We start from the raw sequence: 17,250 nt of genomic DNA on the forward strand, positions 1-17,250 counted from the left end.
TATTTACTCCAAATACGTATCTTTATTCAATCAATGCCAGCTACATATGACACACGGAACAATTAAATCATCTTCCACTCAATGACAGAAGGTCCAGTGACAGTAAACCACAGGGATTTATACAACAGAATGGTACATTTTATGTTCAACTGAACAGAGTTAAAGAGAAAAAGAAAAAAAACAATGTAAATGAATAGAAAGGAGGTCATCATTATCAGTATGAATAGGCCAAAACTTTCTTATATTTTGGTGGCAAGATTTTTCAGCTGTAAAATATGCGCCCAGAGTCAATTAAGACTGAGAAGGACTGATTGTGTATATTTGTTTTGGAGGATTATAAAATAGGTGTAGGCAAGCTGTTTTGGTTGCCCTTGGCTTAAATTGTGCAGCGTGTCACATGTCTTAGTCTGACTTTAAAATGGTTTTAAATGAATCGGCTTTAATAGCCGTACTAAAAAAATAAATTAATAAACACACACACACACACACACACACGCACACACTTGCAGGGGTGCAGTGGAAAAACTAAACTCAAAACTGAAAATGGCAATAAACCAAAGTAACAAACAACCAAAAAGCCATGACGGAAGCACAAAATGACATGACAGCAACACGCACAAAAAGAAAAAAAAATCCGGCCAAGACTGGGAAGTAAATGCAAGCAAACAGACAAGACAACAAGGAACACCTGCACAAGACACAAAGGGTTGAGTGAGCTGATTGGTTAACACAAGGCATCCTACAAGGATGACTACAAGTGGAAACAAAACCAACTGAGGAAGACAAAAAGCATTTGGGGAAACAAAACCAAATGTAATCTAAACAAAAAGAGAAATCATGACAATAGCAACCAATTCAATGCATTCGGGTTTTGATTTTTAACACTAGCATAACATGAAACACTACTCTCGCTTTTGTCCTCTGCAGAAAAGCCTTTGTTAGATTTGGATGCTTGTCATGAATTAGTATGTTTGATATTACGTAGTGTATATTTAACGTGTGGATACATGTATTTGCGTGAACTCAACTTTTCTCAATTCTCTTGTGGTTTTCACTGCATCCCCTTCAGTTAAAATTCCCCAAGGAGAAGCATTAAGACTGGGTTGACCTACATTGCTTCATGTATTTTCAGCAGTATTGTGCCTTTGCTGGCTCTACCTCTCTGTAGAGAAGGTGATGTACTGTCATCCCGTTACATACGATTAGGAATGGACTGTCCCTGGATGGCTACAAAAATCCCCCCCCCCCTCCCATAAGCACCAATAAATAAGTAAATAAATACATAATACAAATAAACTGATTTACTGAGATTCATACTGCATTTTCCTCTTCTGCTATCATCAACAATTGATTGAGCATGGCAGGAAATCAAGATTTCAGAAAGACTTTTTAGAAGCGGAGTAGGTTACGCATGTTATTTTGACAGCCTGCAGGTAAGGATTACGGAAGAAATAGGCGCTGTGCACTGAGAAAATGCCAAACAAGTTAGTTTAATGGCATTTTAAGACCTCGGTTTGAATATTCCATTGAGCCTAATGAGGTCTACATCCTTTCCGCCTGCAGCGAAAACACTGTCCTCGCTCTATGGAAATGCGCAGGTAGACTTTGCCCTCAGGCTTGCTGACAACACAGGAAGAGCAGAGGAGACTAAAATTGCGGCTTACACAAACCGAGGTGAGACTCGTTTCGACTGCCTTTCGATTATTTGAGTGAAAAAAACAAAGTCAACAGTTTTTTCAGGGGAGGTGTGTGTGTGTGTGGCACGGGGGCTTGAAAATCAGAACAGATACTTTGAGCAATTGTAACATTTTATTGTGTCCAATGTATGCAAGTGACCTTTCGGGAACTCGGATACATGTACTTCCCATTTTAAGATGTTCACAATAGATCACTTCAGGTAAATTTTCTTTAATGTAGTTTGATTTGTTATGATGGTGACATTATCATAAATGCTATGCAGCACTCCACTTTTTTTGAGTCTTGACAATTCACTTGGTACGCCTTCCAGTGATACCAAAAATGTTCAGTTTTGGTCACATGTTTCGGATTCTGGTTATGTACTGCAGTGGTGGAGAGCTGCAGTTTCATGACAGAAACGTGAATGTGTTTCTGTTTTCCCCAACAATGAATGAATATACCTCTCTGTGTAATGCAGTGCAGTACTACCAAGTAGAAACACTTAAACATATTCTTGAATTTTTACTTCCAAGACCAGTTTAATGCAGCTTTGATAGTGGATCTCAATGTTCAGTATTATAATGTACCTATGGAGTTTAAAATTGGTTTAATTTGTCTAAATGACCAAATAAACCCATGTTTGTCATTAATTACTCTCTTTTGTGTCAAATATTTTATTATGACTACCCCCCCCCACCCCCCTGACTGGATGCAAAAAGGAAATCCTGGTTATTGTGTCTCTGTACTCCACCTGAGATCAATGACCCACCGATGTGATTAGCAAATATTCTGTACATATTGGGCATTTTAAAACGCATCCTGAGAGCCATAATCAGGAAGGTGAATACTTATATGGCTCGTTGCGTTTGCATAATGTCTTGTTTTGAAATAAATCTTTAATTTTTCTCTGACATTGGCCCAATCGCCAAAGGAAAATCACCAATGAAAGCACTGACACTATTCCAAATTATGAGTTTATGTCACATGTTCACTACCACGACCGATGTTCTCGTGTGCTTCTGTTGCCCAAAAGTCACTCGGCTTTGAGAAAAATGGATGATGTCAATAGTCGCAGAAATGATTACGATGGACCTTCACCTCCACCCTACAATCCTGACTGTGAGAAGAAATCATACACAGGACAGACGTATCAGGTGGGGTAATTTTTGTATTTATTTTGTTGCACATTTAAGACAAATTTCTATCTTTCTTTTATGTATGGCCTCCCATTGTAAAGATTAATCGTTTCATTACCGGAATGTCGCTGATGGTGTAATGGGACACTCGCCTGACTTGGGATTCAATGTGTGCCCTCTGACTGGCTGGCGACCAGTTCAGGGTGCGATCTGCCTATCTGCCAAAATTAGCTGGGATACCCTCCTGCAACTCCAACCCTATACAGACTAAGTCATGTTGAAATTACATGACATGACAAATGGGCGGAAAAGAGGGCAAGTTATTTTGATAACGACAAAATGTTGACAACCAGGTGACAGCGTTTTGAACAGAGAATTGGCTATCCTGTGTTTGATCATTTAAAATGGGAATCGCAACAAATCCCAAAATGTTACACAATGGCATATAACTGCGAGAGCACTGATGGTGTGCTGGAGCCTATCCCAGCTGTCTTTGGGCAGTAGGCAGGGGACACCCTGAACCGGTTGCCAGCCAATCGCAGGGCACACACAGCCATTCGCACTTGCAATCACATCTGGGGACAATTTAGAGTGTTTAATAAACCTACCGTGTGTGTGTGGGGGGGGGGGGGGGCGAAGAAACCCCACACAGGCAAGGTGAGAACATGCAAACTTCAGACAGGCTCGAACCCAGGAACACTGGACTGTGAGAAGTGCTAACTAGTCACCCTCCGTGCCTCCCATAAACATACAGTGAACTGAAAATATCTGTCATTCATTGCCTTCCATCCATCCATGATCTTCAACAAAAACATCACAATATATTGAAACCGTTGTGCTAAAGGAGCGCAACTTTTGGTCTGGAAGGAGAACGTATGACAGGACCATATGGTTTTGGTTAATAATTGATGACTGGCACAAATCTTAGGTCGGGTACATTTTATAATCAACTGAATTTCTCTGTGAAATAGGACAATATCTTTTGAAATTCAAATACAATCAGTTGAAACTAACTGGTAGCACACAAAAGAAATTATTTTAAACGAAACTGATTTTACTCATCAATGAGCTAGCTGACCTTGGTTACTCCAAACATTGACTCTTTCTTTGCATGCGCTGAAATGTTTCTGTGTACTAGGTGGGGAATGGAGGTATTGCGGTGGTGACTCCACCCTGCAGCTATGAAAACACAGTCTACTCAGAAAGACAAGCAGCTGCTGGGGATGAGCAGCAGTTTGACCAAGCGCCACCAGTCTACTCTACCGGCTTTCAGGAGAGTGTTTTTGCAGATTCTACTATACGAAGAGGTAAGCATGAGTAGCATGTAAAAAGAAGCACCGTTGTTTTAGTTTGACTGGACCAACTGTACCTTCAAGAGCTGAAATCAGGACAATGCTGATATTTATGATCTCATTGGCTTTGGAACACCATCCATCTATCCATTTTCTACTCCGCTTATCCTTATTAGGTGAGCTGGAGTCTATTTTGCAGCCATTAAAACATTTTATTTCAATTTAAACATGTCATCACACATGGTCAAAGCTGCATTTGAATATATCATGAACGGTCACTGTGCAATCGACCTTTCAGATCAAAAGTTGAGCTTTATAATACGCTGTGTGTGTCATATAGTGAAAAATCTGTGAATGTGTAATTTGTCAGACTTTGGTGTCTTGTGAATCACAGCCCTGGTGGCTGAGGCTAAGATTAAGACAGTATTGTGACCAGAGGCGATTGCTCTAAGACTGCAATGGAAGCTGAGCTTCCCCTAAAATGTCAAAAAAAGTGATCAAATAAATGTGTGTACATACAATTGTGTGGACATGTCATTGACTAAGTATGCGCTACAATGCGCTCAACTTTTGTCCTGAATCAGCTTCTTATTACTGGTTACGACGCGACTCTCTTCTCATTCATTCCCGCAGCTTCACTGTGCTTTAAATTGTGTGGATGCTGAGCGTCGACCGCGCGGACGCTGGGCGTCTAGAGAGTTCAGTGTAGGTTGTCCCAATGCATTGAAACGAGACGAGTCATTGGATAAATGCTGGTTTTGTCCCACCCATCGGACGCTCAACGTCTCTGGGAGTCTATGGACAGTGGGCGTTTAGAGGCTGGCCAGGAATCACCGATCTTCTCTGCATGATGAATGGATGATCTGTCTGAGCTGAATCTCTTTTTGATTGACAGCGAAATGAGCCAATCACCGATCTTATGGTGAAGGCAACCTTCTCATTTTTCTGAAAAGGAACGGAGAGTAGAATTCACGTATAAATAAACGGACACATTTTATGATGTAGTCCGAAATTGAGCTTCCCCTCCAATTAACAAACAACCATTCACATAACATTCACAGCGATGGACAATTTGGAGTCTTCAATTAAGCAGTCTTTACGTTGCAGTTACAAGGGAAGATCGAGATGAGGGAGCTCACCGCACTGCGAGATTCGGCAGAATTAGACCTAGGCCAGTTGTGGTGAAACTTGAAAAATACAAAGACAGAATAAGGATCGTGCGGAGATCAAAATATTAAAAAGGCTCCAACATCTCTAAAAATGAGGATTTAGCAGGTGCCATGCATCAAATAAGAAGAATAATTACCCCCAACATTAAAAGCTGCACGTGACAGAGAGGACAATGCCTACTTGCGGCATGACAAACTAATATTTTACCCTCACACCAGTACTTAATGTACACAACAGGTTCAAGTTCAACACCGTCATGCGGCATGCTGAGAACTGTAAATCAACCACCTGACCAACAAAACTCTTACACTCAACTGCAATAGTAAATCCATATCCTAAAAAAATGGATTTCCAAACCTTTGAATATGCTGACCACGAGACATTCGATCCCGAGACTAAGTTGGACCCAGGCAATCATTTTTTTCCAAAATAATCACAGAATTTCTAATAACAACAAAAAAAAAACTGTCATGCTTCTGTTTGTGACCAACAGGTGGCACTGTAGGGCTCCCCCTGCAGCTACACACCTGTTGGTCGTTATGTAATTAGTTGGATAAAAGGACTCCCGCCCGACCACTCATTGTTGGGTCATTGTTTGTGTTTGTTTGTTTGTTGCTGTCACTGTCACTGTCACTGTCGCTGTTGTTGTTGCTATGCGCATGTGACATGTTTTGTTTTCAGTCTTAGGTTTTGTTTGCTACTTGGTTTCCTGTGATTTGTTGGACTTTATTTGAGTGAGTTTTTGAGTTACTTTCTCCAGTGTATTCCTGTTTGCATTTTTCTTAAATACATTTTGGTCACCCACCCTGCTCCTCCCTGCTTTTTGGGGTCCACGGTCAACGTGACAAATAAATAGAAAATAGAAATGGAAAATAGATGGAAAATAGAAAGGGTGGGATGCGCAATATGCATCTCTTAGATGTCTCTTAGATGTAGTAAAATCGACAGCTCAACATACTCAATGGAGAACGTGATGGAATGTTTAACTATTGAATTACATGTTAAAAAAGCATCACATGCTTGCGTTTATAAATTGCGTTTATAGAACATCAGGATCATGTCTCGACACATTCTATAAAAAACAAATAAAACTGATATGCTTAGCTACCCAAATGATTAAAAAATGTGATTTTAACATTGACCTGTTAAAAATCCAAATGGACATATAAAAAAAAAACTTTATAAATATACTGTAATGTACAGCAACAGTCTTTTCCCAGTAACCTAGTAGAAAAACAGTTGACACAGCCACGTTAATAGACAATTATATATTATAAATAATATTGACCATGAAATACTTTGCAGTTTTTCATAATTATTTTGATTAAAAATAAACTCAACAACTCACATTTCAAAAATAAGACCACAACGTTCCTTCCAGCGAGAAAATCATAACTGGTCCAAGGTCATTCCAAACAAAGACCCAAATATTGCATAAGATGCAGTCCAGTCTACTATGATCTCCTTGAATGATAAGCGTATTCCATTATCTAATGTCAGCAGGAAGTACAAGGGCTTACCGGCAGGTAAGCCACGGATGACAAAAGATTAGAGAACACATGAAAGAGAAAAACATTTCATATAAAACATTTACAAAATTGAGAACTAAAGATGCTGAAATAAAGGACAAGACCTATAAAACTAAATAAGTAAAGTAAATATCACCAGGGGTTAGAGCAGGGGTTGGGAACCTTTTTTACTAAGAGAGCTATAAAAGCAAACTATTTGGAAATATATTTCAGTGAGAGCCATATATATACTGTGTATATATATATATATATATATATATATATATATATATCAGTGGCGGATGCTGGTCTGTCAAGGAGGGGAAGCTCAATTTCGGCCTACATCATAAAATGTGAATTCTACTCTCTGTTCCTTTTCAAGAAAATGATCTGTGACCCTGTCATATCAACAAAGCGTCTTTTCCAGGGTCTTAACTGTGGTGATATAAATCAGTCTGCGAACACACGCAACTACAGTAAAACCCACCAGAAATAAAATATTAATCTGTCGCTAGTCGTTTTCAACAAAGAGAGTGTCGCTTAAATGATAAGAAGTCTCCAGTTCAACTCGGAACAGAATGAGAATTGAAAAATGCTACCACGGAAGCCTACACCAAAAGATCGGTGATTGGCTCATTTTGCTGTCAATCAAAAAGAGATACAGCCTCAGACAGGTCATCCAATCATCATGCAGAAAAGCTCAGCGTCCTGGCCGGCCGATACACGCCCACTGCCCATAGACTCCCAGAGATGCTGAGCGTCCATGGGCGGGACAAAAACCAGCATTTATCCAACGACTCGTCTCCTTTCAATGCATTGGGTCAACCTACCATGAACTTTCTGGACCCCCAGCATCCGCGCTGTTGACGCTCAGCCCCCACACAGTTTAAAGCACAGTGAAGCTACAGGAATGAATGAGAAGAGAGTCGCGTCGTAACTAGTAATAAAAAGCTGATTCGGAACAAAAGTTGAGCGCGTTGCAGCGCATATTAATCAATGACATGTACACACATATATTTGATCACTTATCTTTTGACGTTTTCGGGGAAGCTGAATGGAGTCTTAGAGGCGATTGCTCTAAGACTGCAACCTGATCACAACTTGTCACCAAACATGCATGTTTTTGGAAAGTGAGAGGAAGCCAGAATACCCAAACAATACCCACGCAAGCACATGCAGAGCATAAAGTCCTCCTAAATTAAGTTAAAAGTAGAAATGCTTCACCGATCATTGCTGTAATCTATCTCAGCTCTTCACCTCCCACACATACAAATCTTTTGAAATATAACACTGGTTGGTCAGATGCAGAACAAAGTTATGTAGCACTTATACATTCATTCTATAAACACATGCCAACCTTCTTACTCACACTGATTTGCACATTTCATTAAAGTTTCTGCTTACAGTATCCTCGCACTCTCTTTCTCACCAGCTTTCATAAGGAAAGTCTACCTGACCTTGATGATTCAGCTGCTGGTGACTGTTGGGATCATCTGTGCTTTTCTGTACTGGTGAGGTACCGTTGCCTGATGAAACCTCGCAAGCTTTGAGGTCCTCTGGTTCCGGCCTTTTAGTCATTACAAAAGTCAGGTCATGCACATGCAGGAAGGCATCTTCTCAGTTTTACGGCCTCTGTGTATGAACAGCGTGTCAGAGAACCTCCAGGGAATGTTCATGTTTTTAAAACTAGGCTCAAGATCCGCCTTTTTGATCTGGCTTTGAACGAATATTTATCTTCTTTCTTAACTTTTTAAAAAGTTTTTAACTAATATTTATTTATTTACTTTTACTTATTTTTGTACTTTCAGTCTTTCATTAGGATGTCTTTTTACATTGCTCTTACATTTTAATCTGTCATGTATTTATTTGTTTAGAATAAATTCTTTAGAGCTCTTTCATGTTGATAATTTTTCATGTTTTTTATTGATTATTGATATTTTAGCGAGTGATATATGCGCCGGGTGTTTCCCTAGAGGGAGCCCTCCAAATCAGAATACAGTAACACATATTGTGCAGTATTTAATTTAAAAAGAAATAGAAATCTAAGTTAACCCCAATTTTATTGTAATATAGGTTTTTCAGCAGTGCAATTAGGTTCAATAACAATCCCAGTTAAAATTACGGTCTTACCATTATTACCTTTTTATATTTTTATCTGACTATTTAATTCACCCTAAACTTGTCTGCTGGGATATCATTAAGCCTACCAAAAAGTAAAATAGTTTTTCACTTTTAAGTAAGTCCACATCATTTCCTTGTCCGTCTCCTCACGTTTCATGTAATATGGTACGAAATAGAACCAGAGTGGGAAACAAGTTGACGGTTGCAAATTTGGGGGGGGGATATTGTATTGCTTTGATTAATTACTAAATAATCTTGGATCTGCACCTTTTACTTGTGCATCATAATTTATTTATTTTTTCTTGACCCATGTCACAACCTTCCACAGGGATATTGGTTAAGAAGCTTTTTGAAGTAAACAGATGAGGCAAGTTGGTAGAGTGCAAAATAGAAAGTCTCCCTATATGTTTGCTTGCAGTTGTTATTGAGCTTTATGTGTTGCATAATGGATACAGTGCAATGCTGCAATAGTAATTTCTTTTCATAAATTGCATTCAGCTCCCATGTGCATGATGCTCTGTCCTCTGTTAATATTTAATGCGATGATTCTAGCGTCTCTGTCAAAGAAATAGCAACTCTATTAAACGCAGCATTCATCTCCCATTTTTCTTCTCCAAATAACAGGGATTCTCTAAAGGAATGGACGTGGACCAACAACTGGTTCTCCTATGCCATGATGTAAGCCATCAAAAAAACATTTATTCAGATTGTTTGAACATGTTAGATACCGACATTTCTCTTGTTGGTACGTCAAATAAATGAAAATGTTGCTCATAAAAACCACACAAGTAAATCAGAGTTGTCAGGGCACTGAGTTCAGTAGATGAAAATGCTGGCTCCACTGTGAATAAATCACACCTTGTGTAAAGTCATGCTTAACGTTAGTGCTATTTCGTTTGTATTTTTTGGCTCTTTGTACTCGCTTCATTTGCTGTTTACAATACTGTAGCCCCAATATTGCGTTTGAAATAGGGCGACGGTGACCGTACTCATTGTGGTCTTGTCCTGCTGTGACAACATTCGCCGTCGGGTCCCCCTCAATTTCATCACCCTGGGTTTGTTTGTGAGTGGCACACAGGCAGCCATTAAATCAAAGCCTCACCTCACCTGCTTTCGTTTACTGGCTGTTTTTTCCTCTTATTTACATGTTTTTCTCTTTCTCTCCCTCCACATTTGTGACAGACTATTGCAGAGGGCTTGATGCTGGGATCAGTCACAGTGTGAGTACCTGCATTTGTTCTCCAGCCTCGTGCTGGTCTTTCTGCAAATCTTCTCGGTACTGCGCAAATGTGATCTATCTACTTTACACCTACCAAACCGGGATATCGACCTAAGGCTTACCTATATAAAGAAATACAGTTCAAAAACCTGAGATTTAAAAACAAAACAAAAACATACCCGGCCGCCTGTCCTACCCTCCATTCATCTTCTTTCCTCCCTACTTGCTTAATACACAAAGCATGTAAAAATGCCAGGGAAAGTACTTTCAGAATAAAGAAACACATGGTTCAAAGACAGAATGTGATGTATGAGTGATTTGATGCACAGTTTCAGTTGAAGGCTTACTGTGAATAATGCATTGCAATCATCATATTCATGGAAGTCTGTCGTAAGGGAAACTAATATAAAATGAGGCTGAGCATTACATCATGTTGCATGTCTTGTGGGCGCCATCTCTAGCCGAGACACAAAGGAAATAATATCACATTTTTATGCGACAAGCATGCAGGACTGAGGCCTTCTGTCAATGCTTCTCAGTTCTGAAACTATGGGGGTGTCCCTCAAACTATAGTCACCTTTTGTTTCATTTGGCTATCTGCAGGTTCTTCTCAGCTGAACCTGTTCTGTGGGCCGTGGGTGCGACAGCGTTTGTGTCCTTCTCGCTGAGTGTATTTGCAATGCAGTCAAAGGTGAGGTGCATCACACACTCATTTTCACTTGGCAGCAGCAGGTCTGTCATCATAAAACCGCAGTGACTTGGCTCCGGGATAAGTGGGATAAGATATGGCAGTTAAAGGTGATAAACTGAGCAACTGAGCATCAGCAAAGCTTCAAACCTCAATGAGCTCTCTCCCCTGGCAATAGAATTATTACTGTTAAAATCAGTGCATTCGTCAATCAGGTGTCATCCTTGTTCCTGGCACAACGCAATCCCCCAGTGACCCTGAAAAAGACTAATCTACAATACCTGCTGCAACCCCACCCCTTATTTATTTATGTATTTATTTATTGGTGGGTTCATGTTACGAAGGTTACTTTTCAACTACGTGGTAAAGTTCAGCCCAGTTAGCCGCCTTAGAGTTTAAGGTGGAAAATCCTGATCTGGATTGTAAAATGTAAGTGTGACATGATGTGCAGTACCGCAGGGACCGCGATCGACCCGTTACCCTGCACATGCACGCACATACACACGCATGCATGATGAGCAACAGCCTGTTAACTATTGTAGCTCACGCGTTCCGTTTTAAAATGCTTTTCTCGGCCCTCCAGATTCCCATTCTTTGTCCGTGCCATCTGTGAATTGTATATGAAACACACTCTGAATGAGAATAATTATAACGATAAAAGATACAGCGCAACAGCTCTGTTCACAAGCAGCAATTGCAGACTGCTGAACACTAAGAACTTCCGGTGACGCAGGTCACGTGCCACCGTACGTTAAAGATGACCTGTTTTTTTTTTTTTTGTAATACTTTTTGTGAAAGTGAGACGGATAGGATGATTAGGGTGCAGTGTGCATTAACACAAAAAAAATATATAATACTAACACACACTGAGACACACAAATGTTTGTTTGATTTCTTTCCTCCTCGCAACCCCTCGTGATCGACTTGGGACCAGTCCGAGAGCTACCGGTCGATCACGACCGATGTAACCGGCACCCCTGCAGTACTGTATTATGTGTGCAAGTAGTGACATAATATCTGTAGGATGCAGCGTGACCTGCCAATAAATTAAAAGTAGGCATGTTAGACATGGATAATGTCAGCAGTGTTCTAAGTAATGCTTGAATCCTCACTATTCCACAGATTAATAGGCACCAAATCAAGTTTAATAGGCATGTAACAGATTAACTATGATAGATCTTGTTACTTTTTTGTGAGTTTTGTTTTACACTTTATATTCATCTTGCACTTGCAGGTCGGGTAATCATGGATAGTGATTCTCCTGTGGTAGCTGCCATCTTTTTCTGTCTCTCTGAATAGGGCAGGCAGGCTAAATTGCTGCCTCCCTTCCTCTGTGTCAGTGTTGCATCTGGTTGATTAATTATCCAGGATCATTATACCCATAATTGTGAGTAGTTTCACGTGTTGAACTGCAATGTGTCCTCATCACTCAGTAATCCGGGATGCCTTGCAGCCTGGCTGTAATGTTCGATGACCTTGAGTGGCCTTTATTGTGGTAATGAGCATAAATGAAAGATGTTCTGCCAACAGTGCTGTGTATTTTTCAAGGCTGGTGACTTTCTCCCTCTCTCTCTCTCTCTCTCTCTCTCTCTCTCTCGCTCTCTCTCTTCCCCCGCCTCTCTCTCTCTGTCTGTCGGTCTGTCTGTCTTTCTCTCTGTGTCACTAGTATGACTTCACCATGGCAAGTGGAAGCCTGTGGGTGTTTGGCTGGACTCTCTTTTCCTTTGGACTGCTTTGTGCAATCTTTCGATCGCAGGTAAATGATGCAGGCATGTTTGCATCCATGATAGCAGTGAGACACTTCTGGAATAAACAGACAAAACAACAAAAGCTGCATTGATCTCTCACAAAACATCCTATAGGATACATAGCAGTTTACTCAACAGCAACAGCACATTCCTTTGCATCAGGCCAGCTATTTATAATTACAATTGGCATTGATAGCCATTTTTCATCAGGCAAATGATCTGGAGCCAAAACTCCAGATAGAAGGACTTGTACTGAGACACAGCTGTAGAACATTTTTTTGCAATATTTGTATTCTTGCAGTTAAGAATTCCTCTGACAATTTTGTCTTTGAACAGTTTGCTTACATTGCCTATGCCTGCCTGGGCACCTTGCTGTTTTCCTTGGTGAGTACTCTGCACCTGTCAGGAATGAAATAAGCTCCCCAACATTGACCTTTCCAAGTGAACTAAATAACCATCAAATAGAGATTGATGTCACCAGTGTGAATGAGATGCAAAATTTGATCCAAGGGCCAAGTTGCATACCTCCATTTCCAGTTTGAGTAGCAAACAGATGGACTCTGATTTCCTTGTGTCCTTTTATTTCAGTCATACACCTCTTAACAATGGGGGGTTTAATTTTGCTGCCATCTCTTTGCAATTGCACTGCTGACAGAACCGAACAGGCTTACTTTCAGCTGTGCAACATCCATTTTTCCGATGCGCTTTATCCTCACAAGGGTTGCGGGAGGTGGCGTGCTGGAGCCTATCCCAGCCGTCTTCGGGGCAGTAGGTGGGAGACACCCTGAACCGGTTGCCAGCCAATCGCAGGGCACACAGAGACGAACAACCAACCACGCTCACGCTCACACTCACACATGGGGACAATTTTTTGAGTGTTCAGTCAGCCTGCCATGCATGTTTTTGGAATGTGGGGAGAATGGGGAGAACATTCAAACTCCACACAGGGGAGGCCGAAGCTGGAATTGAACCTGGTACCTCTGCACTGTGAGGTCGACACCCTAACCAATGGACCACCAGGCCGGCCCTGTGCAACATCAACTATGACTATTAGACCTCCGCTCGAACTACTGCTCTGTTTGTTTCTTTCCAACTGTTTCCCCTTGCCGGCACAATATCTCTTTAATCACACAAACGAGCTGTCATCACTGCTGCTGTTGAAGCACATTCTCTCTCTCTCTATCTCTGCAGTACCTGGTGTTTGATACCCAGCTCATCGTGGGTGGGAAACACAGAAAATATGAGGTCTCTCCTGAGGAGTATGTGTTTGCTGCTCTCAGCCTCTACCTGGACATTGTTGTCTTGTTCCTTTTCTTGCTAAAATTTATCAATCTCTGCCGCTGATAGCTAGCTTTCCTGACGTTGCCTTTGCATAAACTAAACTAATACTCAATGTTTATGCTCAAGCATATACCAGGGGTGTCAAACTCTTTTTTGCTGCGGGCCACATTGTAGTTATGGTTTCCCTTGGAGGGCCGTTATGAATTTTGGGAAACCGTATAAATGTTTAAACCCCTCCACATATTACATACACAGTGCAAAACAAATTGATGAATAACTTAAAATCAGAAATCAAGAATAATGACTGTTATTGTGGATTACATATGACAATTTGAAATTTTGGTTCAGACTTTAGCAAGCATCATGGAACTTGACATGCTTGATTTGCTTTCGCGGGCCACATAAAATGATGTTGCTGGCCAGATCTGGCCCTCGGGCCTTGACTTTGACACCTGTGGCATATACGAAGGGCACATATTCTGTGCCTTTTGTGCTATTTTTTTTTCCTGTGTCCACTATCGATCCTGAAATTATGCTTATTTCCTTATTGTGAGACTAATAAAGGTTATCTTAGTTTAGCCTGTCTTGCATCAAAGTTCATATCAAAGAAGGTCCCAGGTCCTCAAGGTCACTCTTTATCTGCAGGGAGCTCTGTGGCAATCCACAATGATGATATTACCTTTGGAACTTATTGTAAAGCACCAAACTGTTTTAACTTCTAACTAGTTTATGTTTGCTGTAGTTTTGCCATTTGCAAGTTAGATCAATGGTGCATTTGCAAAACTAAGACAGGAAACAAAACATGACAGAAGCACACATATGCTCACATATTCACAGCTCACAATGACCCAACAAAGACTAACAGAACTCAGGGAACTAAATACAAGCAAAGTGACGAGACAACGAGAAACACCTGGACAAGACAAAGGGTTGAGAGAGCTAATTGGTTCAACACAAGGGACACTAGTGACGAGAACAGGTCGGGACAAAAAGGGCACATGAGGAAACAAAACCAACTGTAACAGAAACATAACAGTACCCCTCCCTCAAGGGCCGGATCCCAGATGTCCCAAAGTCACCCAGTGGCTTGACTCGGCGGAAACAGGGCGGGCGGGAGGGCGGGACGCAACCCTTGCCTTGCCGGGGAAAGGAACTCAGGGCGACGGCAACCCTTGCCTCGCAGGGAACAGGGACGGAGGGCAACGCAACCCTTGCCTCGCCGGAAACAGGAAACGGAGGCAGTGGGACCAGGCATCTGGTCCTGCGGGCATACACACAGGAGAAAAAACACTAAGTCGGAGTATTCAAAAAATGCCTGGAAATCACAAGTAGTGATGGGACGAAATGGGTCGAGGCTCCGAAGCTTGTGTCGAGTAATGGGAGGGGCGTTTCCACAAAGCTTGTATCGAGGCGCACTTCATTTCGGCAAAACCCGGAAATGATGACGTGTGAAGCCTCGCTGGCCGGCTGATTTGCATTGACGCTTTGTAAGTGGTCCGACGCATTGCAAACACAGTACAGACTACGGTATAAATAGGTTGCAAAACACAATGGCGTTATCTCACATTTTGTGGATTTCGGCCTCCTGGACTTGTTACACCTGTGCGCAACAGTGCAACGAGTGCAATCTTTTTTGAGCCTTGTCCGTTGCTTGCGATGGAACCTGCGTGAAAAAGGCGATCCTCCCCTGTATGGGAAAATTTTGATTTGATTGCTTCCAATAAGGTAAGGGAGAAAAACTACGTAAATATAAATGTGACAATGCAGCTTTTCGCTTGTTCTTGTTTGTCTAACTATTGTTATTGCACAGGTGAAGTGTCTGTTGTGTGCAAGGGAACTTGTATACAACAATAACACCTCATCTATGTTGAGGCATTATAGAGCCTTGCATGAGAGCAAGGAGAGCCATGAAACTGGGCCATGCCTACCCAAATTTATATAAACTGGCACTCGCATTTCTCTGCACCCCAGCTTCATCCGTGCCTTGTGAAAGAATATTTTCTAAAGCTGGTGAAATATTGTCGAAAAAAAGAAACCGTTTAAAGCCAGCCATTGTGGGAAAACTATTATTTCTAAATGAAAATGAATAACAAATTATCCTTAGCATTTGTTGTATTTTGTTCACATACTAAATTACTAACACAAGAACAGACTTGACAACTTCATATATAAACATATGCTATTAAGTGAAAATCAATATGGCTTCAGAGAAAAACGGACCACCTTAATGGCAGCAATGGAGTTTGTGGAAGCATTAGCTACTAATATAGATAATAAAGAATTCACGGTCGGGATTTTTCTAGATCTAAAAAAAGCTTTTGATACAATAGACCATACTATATTATTGAATAAATTAGAGGGATATGGTATCAGAGGCACAGCATATAAATGGATTGAAAGTTATTTAGAAAACAGATATCAGTATGTGCAGTTCAAAAACAAAAAATCCAACTTACTGAAGATTATCCATGGAGTGCTTCAGGGGTCAGTGCTTGGACCAAAACTATTCATTTTATATATAAATGATATCTGTAGTGTGTCAAAACGATTCAAATGCGTCCTATTCGCAGATGACACAACCTTTTACTGCTCTGGAAAAAATATGAAACAACTCCTGAAAACTGTGGAAAATGAATTGACTAAATTAAAAAACTGGTTCGACAGAAATAAACTATCTTTAAATTTAACAAAAACTAAGTTAGTTGTTTTTGGCACGAGACCAATCAAAGACCAAGTTAAAATAAAGATAAATTCAATTGAAATAGAACGAGTCTATGAAAATAAGTTTCTTGGACGAGTAATAGATACAAAACTACCCTGGAAGCCACACATAGAAAACATTAAAAGAAAAATATCCAAAACTATCGGGATACTCCACAAAACTAAGGATGTGTTGAATAAGAGCTCCTTGTATACATTATATTACTCATTATTACTCCCATATATGACCTACTGTGTAGAAATATGGGGGAAAGCCTGTAAAACAAACACACTCCCTGTTTTAAAACTACAAAAAAAGCAATCAGAATAATCAATAGGTCTAAATATATAGAACCCACAAATCCAATATTCATCAAATTAAACAATGAAATTCTACGACCTGGTTGACTTCAAAATCACCCAATTAATGTATAAAGCACATAACAATCTCCTTTGCCAAAATATCCAGCAGCTTTTTGAAATTAGAGAGAGCTGTTATAATCTAAGGGGTACTAATCAATACAAAAAATCCAGAACAAGAACAAACATCAAGCAAAGGTGTGTATCAGTAATAGGTGTCAATCTGTGGAATAAGCTTGAAACGGACCTGAAAATGATTAAATCATTGGAGGAGTTCAAAAACAAATTCAAAAGATTAGTACAAAAAAACTACATGAATCAGAATTAAGAAGATAAATTTGATATACTTA

At 40.4% G+C, this 17,250-nt stretch overlaps 1 protein-coding gene across 1 annotated transcript; it reads left to right on the plus strand.

Moving 5' to 3' along the window:
* Positions 1-1,603: 1,603 nt before the first annotated feature.
* LOC147203324 (protein lifeguard 1) lies at positions 1,604-14,418 on the plus strand. The gene is made up of 11 exons (XM_086114398.1): positions 1,604-1,674; positions 2,711-2,831; positions 3,952-4,120; positions 8,216-8,294; positions 9,529-9,582; positions 9,877-9,967; positions 10,087-10,124; positions 10,727-10,814; positions 12,478-12,567; positions 12,896-12,943; positions 13,751-14,418. Exons 2-11 carry the CDS (start codon positions 2,730-2,732, stop codon positions 13,901-13,903), a joined length of 912 nt encoding a protein of 303 aa, XP_085970524.1. The 5' UTR covers positions 1,604-1,674; positions 2,711-2,729; the 3' UTR covers positions 13,904-14,418.
* The last annotated feature ends 2,832 nt before the right edge of the window (positions 14,419-17,250 follow it).

Source organism: Hippocampus guttulatus, chromosome 6 (assembly GCF_054856545.1).
Source record: "Hippocampus guttulatus isolate MCC_2025c chromosome 6, RoL_Hgut_1.0, whole genome shotgun sequence".
Classification (NCBI taxonomy): Eukaryota; Metazoa; Chordata; class Actinopteri; order Syngnathiformes; family Syngnathidae; genus Hippocampus; species Hippocampus guttulatus.

What these genes read in the sequence shown, in the direction of transcription:
- LOC147203324 (XM_086114398.1), top strand. Translation starts at nt 2,730, where the DNA reads ATGGATGATGTCAATAGTCGCAGAAATGATTACGATGGACCTTCACCT. An exon ending in ATGCTGGGATCAGTCACAGT is followed by an intron (nt 10,125 to 10,726) that starts GTGAGTACCTGC and finishes GGCTATCTGCAG; the next exon opens with GTTCTTCTCAGCTGAACCTG. An exon ending in TATTTGCAATGCAGTCAAAG is followed by an intron (nt 10,815 to 12,477) that starts GTGAGGTGCATC and finishes CTGTGTCACTAG; the next exon opens with TATGACTTCACCATGGCAAG.